The 18,226-nt window shown below is 39.9% G+C and overlaps 1 protein-coding gene across 1 annotated transcript in view; it reads left to right on the top strand.

The window, feature by feature from the left end:
• The first annotated feature begins 739 nt into the window (after nt 1-739).
• The window catches only part of LOC128991701 (zinc finger protein 395), a 63,338-nt gene continuing 45,851 nt past the window's right edge, over nt 740-18,226 (top strand). Inside the window, exons 1-2 of the mRNA XM_054414808.1 lie at nt 740-1,354; nt 15,517-15,680. Of these exons, the coding sequence (XP_054270783.1) occupies nt 1,010-1,354; nt 15,517-15,680 (509 nt within the window). The 5' untranslated portion in view covers nt 740-1,009. The remainder of the gene's footprint in view (nt 1,355-15,516; nt 15,681-18,226) is intronic.

Genomic DNA, 18,226 nt, shown 5'->3' with positions numbered 1-18,226 from the left:
TAATCACGTTTGTTAACATCCTATTAATGACTATGTAATTGTATAATATATTATATCATTTTCATATTTGCTTGATATTTTATTTTTATCCACTCCAAGAGGAGAAATAAAAACAAGAAGCGCGATGGTATTTTTTTTTTTTGAAACTAACTATACTTGATTCCTAGTGGTTTACTTGTGATTTTTGATTTCAATTTTGTACGCCTCCATTTTCAATACTATTCACACTATTTGTTGTCAAACAACTCAACACTCGTCTGAATAGCCAGAACAGAAGAACATATTTTTGATTTGAATAGCCAGAACAGAAGAACATATTTTTGATTAATTTGAGGCTAATTCTCTTACAAAATTTGCAATAAACAGCCAGTGACGTCCACTTTATTTATCGATAACATCAACTACTGGTGCAATGGCACAGTGCCAAGGGTCCACTATATAGGTCATCGCATTCCATAGGTCATCAATTTATTCCAGTTTACTATATCTATAGCAAACGCAGCACAACATTTCCCACCTTTTACCATATTATCAGTTTTGTTTACAGCGAAATTAGGCAACCTAAATATGAAATTCCGAAAGACTTACGTTCGCAGCCAAAAGTGGGACAGGGTAACGGTAGTGGGAGCTAGGCTACGGCCGGGCGCACGGTGGTGGGGGACAAGTAGGTCAGCCGCGGACCAATCAGCGTCGAGCTGGCGGTCACGTGGTTTTGTTGTGATCCAACAGCTGTGCAGGGGCCGCCAGCTGACAGTCGGTAGTCGCAGCTGATAGAGGAAACATCGCACGTCACTCGTCGTCGTCACTTCCTTTGTTTGTGCCGGTCGCGAGGATTAACATTTTATTGTTTTAATATGCATTTCGCGTTGAACCACGTCACCTACGGTTCTATCAGTGCGTTTGTGAAATTCGATTCCGCGAGTGGAACTTTTTTAAACCGTTTGTGTTTCGGTGTTCAGTAGACTTTTCGTTTAGTGTTTGTGGACTTAAGTGTGTAACGGACTGTAGAATGTCGACAGGTAAACGTCTCGCTAAAAGATCCATTATCGGGACCAGAGTGGTCGCACCTAGAGAGGACGGGCTGCTTCATTCAGCGGTCATCCACGCGGTCAAGAGTACCAAGGAGGAAGGAGAGGCCAGGTACTCGGTGCGGTTTGACGATACTCGCGCCATCGCTGTGTTGTTGGACTCGGAACTGATCGGTCCGGGGTTTCAGAGTGTTGGTTCGGTGGTGCTCAAGCCAGGACAAAGGGTGTACCTCACCTTCAACGGACGAGAGGTCACTGGGGAGGTGAAACAACACGATACGGACGTGGATGAGGTGGACGTTGTCATCTGCCCTCCTGGACACGAGGTAGGTACCATAGGGCTGACATCTTGTAGTTCTATAGTCAATGATAGTACCAATATGTCGTACCACGTCACCGGTTTGTAGATGGAAACGTGGAACTTACATTGATTTTATCACAGGGTTTCCTTCACGATTTTTGGTCTTTTGTTGATTTTCCATAGTTGTTATAGAATAAGTTGCATCGTCTTTATTTAGGTGGAATAATTTTTGTCCGCGTTTAAAACTAACGTACTGTAATTTTACTCGATTACTGTAACTTTTACATACACAAAACTTGTATGAATATATCAGTACACTGTGTTTTTGCTCAAACTTCCACACTAAAATGCGTTTACACTACGTAAACTTTGTATTTACGTATTTGATATGTAAATGTAACTTTTACAAACCCTACGCCAAAAACTCGTTTTGTCCCTAGTTGGCACAAACTAACTCAACCTTTATTCAATTCGTCTCTATTATACCTTAAGATATTTGGTTGTAAATTGTATATGTAAACCTTTTTGTCACTACTCAATAACTCTATTCAGGAGTAACTTCAAAACTATGAAAAGTTGTTATTTTCAAACAACTCCTCCACCTTCCCACCAATACTATGAATAACTCAATTCCTACAGATCGGGGAAAGTAAAATGCTTATTCACTGAAATATAAGTTCCCTCGACACAAAGTGAGTAAGTTACTGTATTTAGAGACACGCACAACAAAGAGCAAGAGAAGCCTTCTAAATCAATACTGAGCCGGCCGGCGAGTTACATAACTCAGCCTTGGACCCGGTTTAAAAATTATTTTCGCAGTTAGGTTTGCCAACCTGCTGCCGGTTAGCAACAGCAAACAGCTGTTTTCCTCACAACTACGCCACGACCTCAAACCGAACTTGTATTGAGATAAGTGGCGTTGACGTTGCGACAAAAACAAAACAGTAAACAAGAGGACGACCTTTGGTTGAACCGCGTATGACAAGTTTAGTGTAGTATCAATTATATGACGGGTTTTTAGGTTCAACGATATGTTTGTAAGGTAAGAATGTTGTAACTTATAGGGTAGTTCAACCACTTTGATGAGACGTGTACTACATACTGTACACACATTCTCCAATGCATTTCTCAATTTTAATCCATGTTTGATTTTTTCCCCTCCATCGGTGAGTTACGAAAATAAACAAAGTTATTTTACGCAGTACATTGTCAAACTAACTTGGGTCAAAGCATACAACCGAAAATTTGTATACACCTCTACAGTATAAAGTAGTTTTACTGAGTAAAGTACTGAAGTGAAGTGAAGAAGCCGAAGGATCTTCGGCAGCTATTTGGCAACAAAGAATCTTTTTGGTAGTCATTTGCCCTGACCGATTCTTCAGCTGACATCTGCACATGTCATACAGCCAGGGCGCAGTAAGTTTGCGTGGTGCGCAGCTATGTTGCCAAGGTTGTAGTATAGGTGTTTCCGCTTACGTCACGCGCATGATCGACCAAGGACTCGCGCCCACGCGCATCTCGTGCCAAGGACATGGGTGTCTTCGCAGCAGCGTTGTTACTCACCCTCAGCAACAGCAACAACTGGTCATGTCAGATAACACATCAGTAATTCAGTTTTGGGCATCGGCTAGGTAGAGCCAAAGCATCAGTAGGCTCCCTTTACGTCATCCTTTTGGATGGGTCCCGTGTTGTGACGTATACTCGGTTTTGAAACACTTTTTAACTCAGTCCTCTACCCCCTCAAACTCAAAACCCCCCTTTTAACTCAAAAACAGATCCATCTTAAAATTTTGTCATTGTCTACGAATACTCTTGATCGATGTATGTATTATTATTTAGTCTAAACTTATTTTCAAACCATGAAGGATTGTCTCAGATTTCCTTCTGGTGTTGGATTCGAACGTTTTCACACTTTATATCACCTTGGACGCGACTGAAGTGTCCGGTGCCCAATTCCATGTCATAAAGAATTCATGAATGCAAACCAAGTAGCCAGTGCGTCTATTCGCCGAATCTCAGCGCCGGCTGCTTTCTAAACAGATGTTTACCACGGATCCTGTTTAAACTGCGCATTCGTGTTTCTAGTTTCAACAATCGTTTCAACAATCCCTACGTCATATGTTATCGCGGTGTGTGGACGTATTTACGAAGCGGTTACGTAAGTTGAACACACGTGTATGGATGTAAACAAAGCGGTAACGATTTTTGTCGTTGCGAGGTTGGCAGCGCCGGCCGACCTGCGCAGTTCGCTAGTGCGCATCGACCACGATCAGCTGTTACCTTGACCCGCTGTGACGTCACGTGTTTCAGGAAGTCTCACTAATTACGTGGGCTTTCCACCTGACAAAGGTCTATCGTTTTCAGAAACCAATTTGGCCGGTTCGTCGGAATGTTTTGACCTCAAATCGGCTCGAGTAAAATTGTTCCGGTTTATTGTAGTGATTTATCGAACACACAAAGGTTAGGCTTATTTTAATGTATGTAAAAACAAAACGTATTGATGGAGTGAACCTAAAGCCGTTTCCAGTTTGTATGCCACATTAATTAAGACTTTTACAATGTATAATGTTTATGTTCGTGTTCTTGACTTACAAATAAAGAATAGTAGAGCGAGGTAGGCCTACTCACTTGACGTCCCGTATTATTTACGTCATAAAAAATACCTTGTTACAAGTAACACTTGATACGTCAACATTTGTTTACTCAGTCTATGTTTGTTTGCTATCAATATCGTCACACGACCTATCTGTTTACCAAGACTTATCTGGTTACTAACTATTGTTTGGACATAGATTAAACCGAAATTACTGTTCGACAAGAAATGTTTAACCAAAACTCCCTCGTCATTCGGTTGTAGCCTACGCAATTTTTCCTTATTTCTTGGTAACCCACGCAAACTTTCACATGATATCGACTGGGGCTCATCGCTCATCAATGTTGTGGTATCGAGAGGCACGAGCCCCCCCCCCCTCCACCCATGCACCACCCCCACCTGCTGTTTATGACGTCATGCGCTAGTGATCATTGTCATTACGAGGGTCTCTCATCTCGGCCCGGAGGAATTGATCTACGAGCTGAACGTGTAGGAATATGGAATGTTACAATCCTGCCATGGTGGTGGTGAAAATGTATGTGACAATGTTTCTACACTAGATTTGACGGTTCAATCCATGACGGTGGTAGAGACGGAATTCATGGTTGTGACGAAAAGATTCGCCAATATGGTCGTTTATCACGACCATTGAGTTCGCAAAGTTGTAATTCCACTCTATTGGGACGAGGCCTACACTAGGGGGTTTCTAGTCCAATCGAATTTGACATTGGATTTTAAAATGTACTTCAGCTTGATGAGCAGATTTACGACCAATTCAATATTTTGTCAACGCGCTGTTATATTTGAATAAATTGATGAAATTGTTTATGTCGAATACATCTAAGCTTGTACAGGTCGCTTTTCAAGTTGTACATCTCGGAAAATGGGGATAGGGAGACCTAGGTTTTTATCAAAGGAGTATCTGTGTGGAGAAAGAAGTGGGCTACCAACAATTCCAACTTCCATAAAATAATAGGTGCACCAGTTCTTGAAGAAAGTTAAAATAATCACAACGGATTAAATGGGTGGAAATTTAAAACAATATGAATGGAAAATGCACGTTTTCTTAACTTTTTGCTTAGGCTACTCAACTTCTATAAGTTTTTTTTTTTTTTTTTCTAAAAAAATTCAAACTTCCGTCCTATAAGACACTACTTAAAAATCGGATACCAGAAGCAGGCGCTTCCTTTTAAACTTGAGAACCACCAGGAATCCCAAGATACCATCAAACGCTTCCGTTTAAAAACCACCAGGAATCTGTAGAAACCAGCGAACGCTTCCCTTTAAATTTTAAATACTCCAGTGTTTGACATTCCGTTCTACAGCCTTGCCAATGCCGCCTGCCACCTAGGTTGATGCAACAGCGAGAGGTTGTCGCCTTGGCCTAGTCAGCGTCGTGACCGACTAAGGTACTCGCCCCACTGGGCCTTCGCCCTCACACATTAGCTTGGCTAACAAATCGTGACAGTAGGGGAAGGATTCTGACGTGAGTGTGGTGGTGAAAGGTTGAAAAATGAAGATTCCACCAGGCGTCAGTATTTCATGAAGTAGGTCCTGAAATAAGTGCTCTGGATTATTTCCTGTACCACCAGTTTTTATATGAAGGGTTTACATACGATCATGTCCATTTATACATTTACAGTGCGTTCAAACAGCCGTGGCAACTGGTGGCAACTAATGGCTTGGGGTCTCCTAATCCCTCAGGTGCCACGGCTGTTTGAACGCACTGTAACTGCATGGCCTCAAAGAAACACTCCTTTTATAGAAAAGGTCCTTCCAAATCCTTGAGAGGATGCAAATCTGAATTTGGCATAAGTCCAGTCCCTCACAATCCAAACAAGGAAATTCACGTTGTATAAAATCCGCAAATCCTGAACTTGCTAATCTTCAATTGAAGATTTTTTCTCATTAAATCCACTCGGGTCTAATGGAAATTCATTTGTAGCCATGTAAAAAATCGTACATAATCACTTTAAGCCGTCCCAACAGAAACGTGCATCTGATGCACCAAACAAGCCCGAGGCAAATGGTTGCACGCAAAAAGAACTATAATTTCTACCGAGACCAACATTGCCCAAGGGTTAGGAACATTTGTGGGGCGATTATAGTCAAATAACACCAATTACCGTTGTTACTTTCTTATTGGGATTCTAGTTTCTACGCGTTCAACGGTTGTTAGTTCATCTTTGTTGTTCAATGGTTGAATCCGAGCGTGAAGTCAGCTTACAATCTTTGACGTGTTGACGTGTTCCGGTTGTATGCGGATACGGATATTACATTAGTTCTACTTCCGGCTGCCACGTACCTCGAAGCGATTTGTAATTTCTTTAATCTTTTGAAATTTGCCTTGAACAAAACTAAAGACATATTTACGTTACTTTATGAAGTGCTGTTTACATCCTTGTATATTTTGACGATGTTTATTTTTGATTGTCACACTTGGGGTTTTAGTTCATGTTTGTACTTGTATGAGTGTTATAATTCGATAGCTTATTGTGATTTTTGTCTTTAGTTTGCGATTACTGCTTCCCAACACTCCCAAAACATAATTTTAACCATACTTCAATGCAAATCAAGGTTTGCAAATATTAAAATAAAGCTAAACAGCACTCTCGCCAAGTCAGACCTTCGATCTACTTTACATAAAATATTCCGTCTTATCCGGAAATTACCATAACAAAAGGTCGGATATTTATTTCCATATCGTAAAATGTATTGTTTAACATAAATATCAGATAGCTAATTTCGTTTTGGGAGAATTTATGTGTGTAAGTGAATCCAACATTTATGGCTTAATCTATGCTTTGGAAAATTCAAATTTACGCTTAGTTGTTCTAAATATTCAAAAAGTGTGCAGCCTATTGCGACCCCATTCCACCACGCCGATGCCAAGGTTATTTGGGCGTTATACAGATAGGATACACTTCGGTAAACACTTTCATTTTCCTCGGCATCAATTCAAGTCCTCCAATTTAATACACAAAACGAAACCGGGGTTTTCGTACTATTTTAAGGAACAATGCCCATTTAGGACTGTGGCAATGTTGTTTGTTGCCGTTGGAGTTCAAAAGCATTTCGGGATATTTGGGGTTTCGTTGATTTGGAATATAACGTGTTGATAATAGAATGATTGTCACTTTGCAACTGCGTCATAATTGATGGTTTGGATAAGTTTCTTGTATGAATACATACTGTATACAGTGTATATCACAGTGTATATTTCGTCAAATTGAACTACAGGTGCCTGTAGCTTTATACATATTCCCACACACACTGTGGTTCAGAGGGCACAAAACGGACATTTCCACCTGAAAAAACTAAAACTCGAAAAATTTAATGAAAACTATACATTCTCCATTTACTATGTAGAAGGGGATGGAAGTAATAATTAGTAATATTTAACCGTGTAGTTCTGATAAATCGTCTTAATGACGCCGATGGTACAAATCCCTACACGGTAGTCTTGTGGCCTTTTCTGGTGTAAGGCCAGTTCGAGCAAGTTTCCCAACTAGGGGTGGAGACGAGATCTGTTGGCTGGTGTACTATAGAGAGTGGTAGTAGTGTAGTTGGTTGTCCTACTGACACACTTCACAACAGTTGGCCAATACCAACTATGAGCCAACAGTGCATCCAAGGCCGCCCCCACCTACACTTATCATCTGTAGGATACCGTGTTGAGTGTTTAAACAACGGTTTAAAATTTGTCGGTTTTGGCAAATGGAATTTTTTTGATATTTTGTTCAATATGGTTAGATTGTCGTATTTTACCTGTCGTGTCTCGAGTTGTTTTGGAGACAAGTATTAAATTATACGTTTCATTCGGGGTGTTTGACATTTTCATGACTAAAGTGTTCCGTTGTAGTTTGTTAATATACTCTTTGTGATATAACTTGTCTCCCTACCCTCCGACTACCTGGACCTGTTCCAAGACCTCAGGTGACGGTAAGGGGGCAGGTTCCATCGTACAGACTACACTCTGGGTGGTTTATTGAACAACAGAATCCTCAGCAATTAATTAAACATTCCAGAAATACCTGGTATGAGATTTGCCTCCCCAATATAACCCATCATTGAATTCAGTAGATCCCAACAGCAAAATCGCAAAAAAATCTAACGTACTGCACCTAGAAAATTTTCTAACCGACGATGTTGTTCTAGCCGGTTCCATAAATCCACCACAGTATTCAATAGTTTTTACATTTTACAAACAGTAATAACTATATCAATGTTCACGGTAACCTCAACACGACCGCCGATTTCGGTAGCTCTGCTAGGCGTGTAACCGCGGATAAAAAATGATCTTCACTGACGCGGTAAGAATCTTCGCATCATTTTCTTCGCCGCTGCCTCCGCGTCATTTGTGTCGTGGGAAAATGAGATAACCTCAAAACTGAGACCTCAACAGTCTCCCTGACAGTTTATGGATTGAGGCATCATTGAAGTTTGTGGAAGTTTTAAAGAACTCCTCAAAACATTACATAGTGTTATTTTTCTGAAATGAGACTGGTTAAAAAATAGTAGACATTTGTGTTAACCACGTTTACCTACCCGATTAATTATTGCAATTTGAATGTTTTATAGACTCCGCCGTTAATCTAGGACAATTTACGTTTGTATTGGGTAATTTGCTGAATTCTTTGCATTTCTAAAATTGTCCACAAGCTCAGATGCCTGTATATTACACCTATAACTACTGTAATTCAACACTAGTCTGACCTTTTAACCTCTGTTGTAAAATGTAGTTCAAACAATAAGGGTAAAATCAAACATCACTTACTTTCCCAAGACAGTAAATAACTCGCCAATGACGTAAAATATACAATTCTTCAATTTACAGTTCTCAACCACGCATAAAATAGTATTGTACTTTCATAATACTCTCCAAATCAAGGTTTGTCCCCATTAGAACTTATAGGGAGTTGTGGGGAAGAAGAAATTGTGGGCCTTCTAACAGAGGACCCAATCTTTTCGGAAGACCCCACAATTTCCGTAGTGCCAATTTATTTTACACCTGTTCCATATAGATTTCATTGACCGATACACTTTTTTCCACCCCGATATCCATCTGATTGGCCACGTACTACGGGTACTACGTAGTCCTGAACACCTGATCGGTGACGGAGACGGTGGGGTAACTCAGGAAAGTTCCAATCTGGGTCGCGGCCTAGATGTCGCTTGCGTCATACCTAGATACAGATACATTTGTATCCTGCGCTGCAACACTTTCTCCACGCTGTCAAGTTTCGCCCTCTTGGCAAAATAATCCCACTGCATGTTCAGGGACGGGCGCAGAATGAAGCTGTTCGGAAGTTGACTTTGCAGCATCCATTTCTTGTCAAGAATTCTTTGATTTTCTTCCACCTTCGCTAGTCAAGGTTCAATGATGGAAGGATAGGAATTTTAGTGTCAATTTTTATTTACGATAAAAAGGTTTCCATGCTACATATCTTAACGACGTCATATTTGAAGATTTGGCCTGGTTTCTGGTCATATATCATGACATTGAAAAAAATACTATCGAACAATTCATTTCCCTAAATACTTAGTAATGCATTCGTGTAGTCTACAATTTGAGTTTAGTCTTGCCACTCGCACAAGATTTTCGCATGTATAAAATAATCCGTGACTTAAATGAATCAATCGGGGAACTTTTCAATATTGAGGCACTCTTTTTACGCGAATAAAACAAAAGACTGGACAGCGGATCGTTATGTAATCAGAACTAATCAAACCAACGTAATCCTAAGCAGGGTTTTGTAGATAGATACACCATTTCAACTAGAAAAACAGTTATCGTAATAGTGTATCGGGAAAATCTTCCAACCAGGTAGGTATCCCAAATCCACAGGTTAAAAAACATTTTCTGTCACTGGCTAGAGAGTATTTACGTTGTATTTTAAAAAGATTAATTTATTTCCCATGCTCGACTACATCAGTGATACAAGTAGATATAATATATGCAGGTATTGAGGATATGCCGAATCCCCGGGTCCACACCCACACGCTTCTGAAGGCCGCGGGTCCGAGCCCCGCCCGCGACCGTGGCAGTGTCGCAACAAGGCCCCTGACCGGTTTAAAGGGACAACCATTGCCAAATTACAACAACATTTCTCCGATTTCTCCTCCCGTTTGGGCATCCAGTGGGAAGAAGACTCCGCCGTCCAGTTGTAAACAACCAAAACCGGTTGAATGGGGATCCTTGATTTCGAATATGTGTTATTTGCCACCAGTGTCATTTGCCACCACTCTAGGATTTGTGTCATTTGCCACCACTTTATACCTGGCTCGGTGAGTCATCAGCCCCAACCCTAGTCCGTGGGTCATCACCCCTCTAGGCACCGGCCGATGGACCAAGGAATACCTATAATTCACACTATCACCCTCTCTTGCAACATTTGTATGGTAAAAATTCCAACACTCTCTCTAGGAGTAGGGAAATAAACGACGGAAACGCTCATTCCTATCTGTGGTTTTGTAGTGTTACGACATAGTTAGTGCTGTTCTCATCAAGTTTTACAAAGTGTTAGTCTAATTTATTTACTGTATTTATTAATTCGCTAAAAACGTTCATAATTATTTGCAAATCTATATAAATTAATATAAATTAAAACTATATAAATTAATATAAATTAAGGTTTCCAATGACCCACTAATTAATTAATCGGTCCAGTAGAACTCTAGATTTAGTTGTACAAAGATTTTTAAAGTTGAATTATATATAAGTAGATGCATATTGCACAAGAATGACACCACAGTTAAATGAATCTTGAAGACAAACTATATATCTAAAGCGGCTAAATAATAATGTAAACTATATAACTACGTACTCAATAAAACCACATTCAATCACTTCAATCAACAAATACATTTAGACGATAGACGGACTTGGTCAACATACATGGTTTTAGTTGCTTATTTTTAAGAAGTTATCAGGCAGAATTTTACACAACATAATACCGACATATGAAAGATTCTTTCCAAAAAACTTCAAGATAACTTATGATAACAAAACGCAGTTTTTAGATATGTTGTTTATCCCATAACTGTTACATGAACCTAACGTCTCAAAGGAATAATGTCAATATATTTTATGATCTTTTTGGAATGTAGATGTAATTTTAAAACATTTATAATTTATTCTTTGCACTTTTTCTCCAAACTTACTCGTTTAGGAGCTATATCATGCTGAATGTAACCAAAAGCTACTTTAATCTAAATTTTACACGCTGTAACTCCTTTACGTAGCTTTATAGAAAAAATTCAACAGATTTTTTAAAATTAGTCTAAAATCGTCATAAAATACAAGGTGTCCGATAAGAAATTTTTAAGTTAAATATTGAAAATATCAGGCTTTAAAGGAAGAAAATTCATTTCCCATATAATGTTTTCTCTAAATCGAATAGTTTCTGAGATTGCAAAGGTGTGGTACATTTAAGTTCTTCACCCTGTATATTCGCAGAATACTAAACACCGAAACTGCGTCTTTTCAAGTATTTTAATGGGATTTAATATCATTGATGTGCTGTATACTGTGCCAAATGTTATTTTTGTATTATTCACAGTTGTAACTGGAGTTATAAACATTTATTTAATGTCAAAAAAATATATAAGTACATCTACATGGTTATGACTCATAGGAACGGCCACGGCGGGAATTCCAGGAACTGACCCTACTGGTGGCAAATGACACTGGTGGCAAACGACACTGGTGGCAAATAGTAGGACACCCTTGATTTCAACACTGTGAAAGCTTCCCATAGTTCTCCTCTAGGCTTAGCGTGTATGCAGTGTGGGTCATAAGTTATTGAATTTATTTTCGAACTCTATTTTTGTTTGCTTTAAAAGTTTTGTTTTTATAATAATTGTTGGATTTTACTAAGTCTTTGAAAGCTAAAAATAAGTTACATTTACATCATTTTCAGTGAGGGAATTGGTGATCTTGTCAATTAAATGTGTTTTTGACATATATGTTTTTGACGGTCTTGTTGTATTCATTTGGCAGTTTTCATGTAATCTTTTCTATGCAGTAAACATTTTGGAACATAGGTAAAAAAAACATCAATATATTTTAATTTGATCAAGCTTTGTCTGAAAAAACAGGCCTGACTACAATAATATGAAAACGTAAACCATACAAAAATCTAACTTGCAAGGTTAGGTTTAATTGATTTTCGATATTTTATCAGAAATAAAATATTTTAGGCAACAAATTCTTATTTGAATGACGCGTTATCAATACACATATTCTATTCTTTTTTAATTCTACCTAAACTTTTAAATTTATTTGAGACTTTAAACACCTATCAATCTCACCCAAATCCTCTCATCATTTCCCCCATCTCACGTTAGTGTCCCAGGGAACTGTTCACTTTCATATATACACGTGTATCGATCAGTTTTTGCGGGGGAGGCAGTTGGTACCCCTGTTGCGCCACGCGCCGGCCGGCTCATATCCAGGCCACGTCAATTCGCTAACTAGGTCACCGCAGTTGCACTAACCGCCGCAGCTACGGCTAACCTGTTATTAACTGTTACAAAGTAACTCCTTTCTCTTGCCAACTTCTAATGTCGCTTGCTTGATGACAATCTTGTGTAATAGGCAATTTATTGTATTGGTCTCGATACAATTATCGCGTCCATTTATAACTCGAGGAAATTTTATATTTTAAATTTACAGGTTTATCATATATCTTTGAGAAACAATTAATTTGGTGATAATCGTTCACAGGATGTAAACTTTTTTATTTTATTTATTTTTATTGCAGTTTTGTTAAATTTTTCATAACTATGGTACAATTTGATCATTCGGAATAGTTGTGTTAAATATTCACCGCATACCAGTGGACTCAAAATTGGACTGCATAAATAATTGGTATATGAAAACGTGTAAAAATGCATCAGTCAATCAATCAACTCAATATTTATCGGTTCGAAATATTAAAGAGTATGATTTATGATGGTGTCCTATACACCGTTTTCACTTAAACCTGACATTAAAATATCGTCCTTTAGATTAATTTAAATGCATGTTTGTCAGTTAGGTCATTTCACGGACCGGTTTCATTGTCGACAAGCTACGAGGGGCGAGCCGTCGAAAGTAGGAAGCTAGATGATGTCCTTCGTCATTTAAAAATCACACGCGCTGTTTAAAAGGCGCGGGCTCGCCCACCGCACATTACGCAAGCGCGTAACACACAAGGCCGCTGCGCCGGCGCAGTATTTAGCACAGCCGGAAGTTGGCAGCGATCAGCTGTTTTGTGCTACCAAGGCTGCCAACCTGCAGAATCAGCTGTTTTGTATCGCCAAGGTTTCCAACCAAACTCTGTTTAAGGCAGTATGCATGATAACCTTATCACTCGTCCTTGGTTTCCTTCATTGTTCGCGTATGCATATTTTACTTGTTTTCCGTTTCTGATATGTTCTAAACGTAAAGTATCGGCCAATTAATGCAGAAACTATTGTGACAACGTTATTCGCTACAAAAACTTTAAATCCCTTTACCTCGTTGCTACTTTCATCCTTTCACCCTATCGTCATGTTTGGGATTTCAATCAGCCTCTTGTGCATGTTTCCTTTCCTAAAATCAAGTGAATTAACCAGGGAAGAAACCCTTCCACATGCAGCAGCATCCTTATCAGATGCTTATCAACTGTGTATCCTCTGCTCTGTTTGCCGTTGATAACGAGTTCCGCATTGTTACTCAATGTAATAATTGAAAGTGTTGGGAATACTTAGTAGGAGCTGCCATTTCAATAGAAAAGATCTGTAATCCAGCTAAACGTCTGAGGAATCTATTCAAGATTACTATAATTCAAGTACTTTGATACGTAAACCAAAGGGAGACCTTTGTTCCTAATGTGTCTTGGAGTTTGTGGTTTTCAAATCTTTGACAGCCTCCAAGGGCTGACGGAAAACATTGCAATTCAATGTAGAAAGTAGTTTACCTCTCCAGGATTCTGCAGGACCTAGGACGTGTCTTCCACCTCCAGGAGAAACTCTCGGATCCTCGGGGAAGAACGCGGAAGACGAAGAACCGAGTCAGGTGCGACTCGACTTTCTCTATTCCACTTTCACTGACTATCGTGCTGCCGGGTAGTTTATTATGCCTAGAGTTTTATGGTGTGGCCTGATTTCGTTTGTAAACAAAGGTTTTGAGAGAAGTGGTTTTCTTGACTTTCAAGTATTTCGGAATTAAAGAAATGGCAAATGGCTGGTACATTTGAGATTGTTAGAAGTGCAAATGGTTTTGATCACTCTTGTGAATTAATGGTTCACAAGTGGATGGGTAGAACACTCGTAAACATTATTCTCAGCTTATTACCCAACATGTGTATAATTGAAACGCAAGTTCCAAGTATAATTAGAATAGTGACAAAGTGAGCTCTTTACTTATACTACCAGGGAGAGTTCTTAACAGGCTTTCTCCAAGATGTATTTCAAGTTTGATAAACCACTCACATTAATGGATTTTGTAATATAAACTACGGAAGTACAGTAATATTATACTTGATCTGTGTGAATATGAAAAATACTTCGCTGTTAATTGTTAAAACAATCATGTAGAAAGCTCATTAAGAAAGTTCGCACACATCGTTGTGCATGTTTGACAAAAATGCCAGAAGCCTTGTATATTTTGTAAATGGTAATCCGAAACAGTAGCCGAAACAATAGAACTGTCTTGAATACAAAACCATCGTAGGTTACGGTACTGCCCACAACCGCAAGAAGCCCAGTACAGTCGTCTCCGCTGGAAGTGGCCCACCGCAGTACAGTCTGGTCTCTGGTATAATTGATCACACATTGTTATCTACGTACATCTTGTCGATAAATAAATTGTTGTTTCATGTTCGAGGGTATGACCATTAGCTAACTTATTGTTGTGGATCGTATGTGTTCAATTTTATTTTCATTGTTTGCAACTTTTGACATCAATCAGTCATTTCAGCCTTGCCAAGCTCCCAAGTGGCAATATTGGGCCCAATCAGCGACACGGGCGTTTTGTCCTTGAACGGGTGTGTCAGCGTTCAGTCACGGTAGCCTCGTACACGCCCGTCATATGTTAACCTCCCTGACAGTGACGTAGACAATCTTCACATCAACTGATAATGCAGCTTTAAAGCGGTTGTGTTCAGTACTTAACGTGTTATCATACACGTGTCATGTGATAAAGTTATGTATCGTAGTTTTGCCGAATGTACCAAAAGAACATTTGAGTAAATTATAGTTATGACACAATAGCTTTCATAAGACTAATTTTCTGCTAGGAGTTATCAATAGCGATAAGGCACGATTCGCGATGAATATGTTTTTCTTAAGTTTTAAACGCTGTAGTTTATGCTGAAAGCTATCCAAGACCAAATAGTCAGGACGCCGAATCAAGGGATGTTTCAATCTCCTCGTTGAAATGGGTAGTTTTTTTGATCAGGACCTTTTCATTTTCAGCAGATTGAACAAGATTCTTAGTTCCACAAGATAGTACAGTACCATGGTGGAAGTAAATACAGTACACTGAACTTAATTTGGTTCCTGGACTCTGGGGAAGAACAATAGTTCTACAGCATATTCCTAAAACTAATTTCCACCTTCTTTTCCAGGGCGGCCTAGACCTCCGCAAGCGCCTAGAGGAGGTTCGCCTCCTGGAGTCCCGCAAGTCTGCACGACTGATGGACCAAGACACAGACTTCGCCCGCCTGGCAGACATGGCTGGGGACCGCAAGAGGACATCTTCCCACGTCATCGACGTTCCCTCCGTCCACGGGTGAGTAAATCGGGAACCGGAGTTTTGCCAACGGGTGTCAGGTAGATGGGGGGATGCCTTCGGCCACCTCTTGGTGCGGAGATTTGCCAACGGTGGTGGTGGGAGAAAGAGTGTGACGGAGGGAGGGAGAGCGATTGTCAGGGTTGTCTACGCTTGGCAGTTATGCGCTTGTCGCAGTGCGTTAGGTTAGGTTAGGTTAGGTTAGGTTAGGTTAGGTTAGGTTAGGTTAGGTTAGGTAAGGTTAGGTTAGGTTAAAAATTCAATACATTTCCTTTCACAGTCAGAGGTGCATAACTCCATTACTTTGAACACAGTCAGCATCCTGCCTGATTTGTCCACCCCTAGCGGAAGCCACCCTCACGGTCACGTGTAATCTCTCTCTCTCCCCCCCTACCTCTCTCGCGCAACCCACAACCGTTGGCAAAACTCCGCAGTATGTGGAATTCATGGATGGGGACCCTTTCTACCTGATACCCGTTGGCAAAACTCCTACACTCGAGTAAATCCTCTTCTTGTAAATCTTTCTTCTATGATCGTGTGTTACCTTCTTGCAGAGTTCTTTAAGGATCATCTGATAACCACGGTTCGTATCTTTCGCCAATGATTGCGATTGCCTTGCAAAGTGCAAGGGATAACATAGCCAAAATTCTTCATTCGTAGGATTCGGGAACTTGGACTGTATGAAGGAACCAATCTCCTGGCCCTTCGTTTTCCTGGGCTTGGCTCAGGCCTTGCGTTGGCCCGTTGAGGTACCTTGGTAGACGGGTGGTTAGGAGATGGGTTCCATCATACAGAGTATAGAATCCACAGCAAGTTTCAGTGTCAACTGCATCAGTTGGAGATTGCTGTTGTTTCAACCTTAAGTTAAAGAAGCATATACTGTGGCTAAGCTGAAACGGAGACTGAGACCTTGTTGATCATTTTGCTTTAGCCACTGAAGGGGAGTGTAATCTCCAACGGGTAACACGGTTGATACCAAAAACTACTTTGGATTCTAACCAAAAAAATATCAATCGATTATACCACTACCCAACTTTCACTATATTCAATGTATTCTTCAAATTTCTGAAACAACCCTTGATAAGTCTTAAAGCTTTGTAATCATCCAAGCTCCTGCGTAGGTACGAATGGTATGATTCGAGTCACTGACTTCATACGCAATACTGCAGATTGAAGAACAATGAAGCAGAACTTCTGGTTAACACGTGACACGTGCGACTGCCTACACTGCTCTCGTTGCCTGGTTACTGCGTCGCAGGGATGCAGTGATAAGATAATGTTATCACTGACCCGTTGTAGCGGACTGTCAATCTTGCATCAGTATCACCGCGACCTTCGGCACTGATAACGGCTCGTGCAGCAACACCCGCGGAAATTTTACTTGCGGCCTTGTCCAATCATAAGGGCGAAAAGGTCATAATGTTCACACTGTGCAGGAAAGGTTTCTTCCAATACCTTCTTTTGTTTGGCAAAATGTTATGGATTTTGCGGGAGAAACGCTGAATCATAACTTCTTTGTCAAAACTACCCTAATAGACACAGATTTTAAAGGTCAACATTTTGATGTGCTTAATCAAGATTAGAATAGTAACGGAAGTTAGTGGGTCAATCCTATAGCAGTGCATCTACCCTTCAGTCACACTCTCGAGAAATAATTTTCTTGAGATAATTTTCCTTCTAATAAAATAATAACACTTGGACTAAATCAAACGCCATGCAAACCTGGTTCGTTGGTTACCGAACAAAAGCAACACTGCTCGCCCTTGAACATTTCCTTCTTGCCTAGTTTGATAGAATGCACGTGCATGCAGCTGTGCAATATCCTGATACCTGCAACCCCGATGCCCTTGGCACGCCCAGGATAACGTCCTGTTCCTGATCCTAGACCTAACATTAAGGATACTACGATACGTCTAGACTACAACTAGACTTAATTATGGCTAAGCGTTAATTAGGGATTAATTATAATTCCACTTTGTTGTTTTCCAATAAATGCATACACAACATAAATTGTTTTTCGTGTTAATAATTAGTCAACATTTTCTATAAAGTAATGAACAGGTGATTAGGATTATCAATGATGTAAAGTTTATTAGTCAGTTTACTTTGGAAGAGTAATTAGAAGAAAGCTTTCAACACAAGCTCAAATATCCCATACAAATTTTATTTGCCGTTCCTTTCACAAACGAATTCCAACAAGGAATCGATAACCACCCTCGTGTATTCAAAATTCAACAATATAATTCCTTGCTTAATAAATTCGCTTGACAAATCGCTTTCACGTCCATCAAGACAATTGTCAGATGTTTACAGCAATTGTCATTCAAATTGTGGCCTTGACAAGTCAACGCGGAGGCCGTGCAACCGTTCAATATCAATTTGAGTTTGTTTACAATCCAGCTTCATTACTGAGAGGGAAGTGTTTTTTGGTGCCAAACATCAACATCGTCAACACGTAGCAACGGAGGCCGCTGATTGGCCAATCTCGATCTCTGGTTCGCCTTGACTTTCTGACTTTGACTCCAGAACTAGTTCTCTATCTCTCC

Source organism: Macrosteles quadrilineatus, unplaced genomic scaffold, assembly GCF_028750875.1.
Source record: "Macrosteles quadrilineatus isolate MER2022 unplaced genomic scaffold, UCM_ALF_1.0 Scaffold_4__1_contigs__length_99947679, whole genome shotgun sequence".
Lineage (NCBI taxonomy): Eukaryota > Metazoa > Arthropoda > Insecta > Hemiptera > Cicadellidae > Macrosteles > Macrosteles quadrilineatus.
This window is presented reverse-complemented; position numbering and strand designations above follow the sequence as displayed.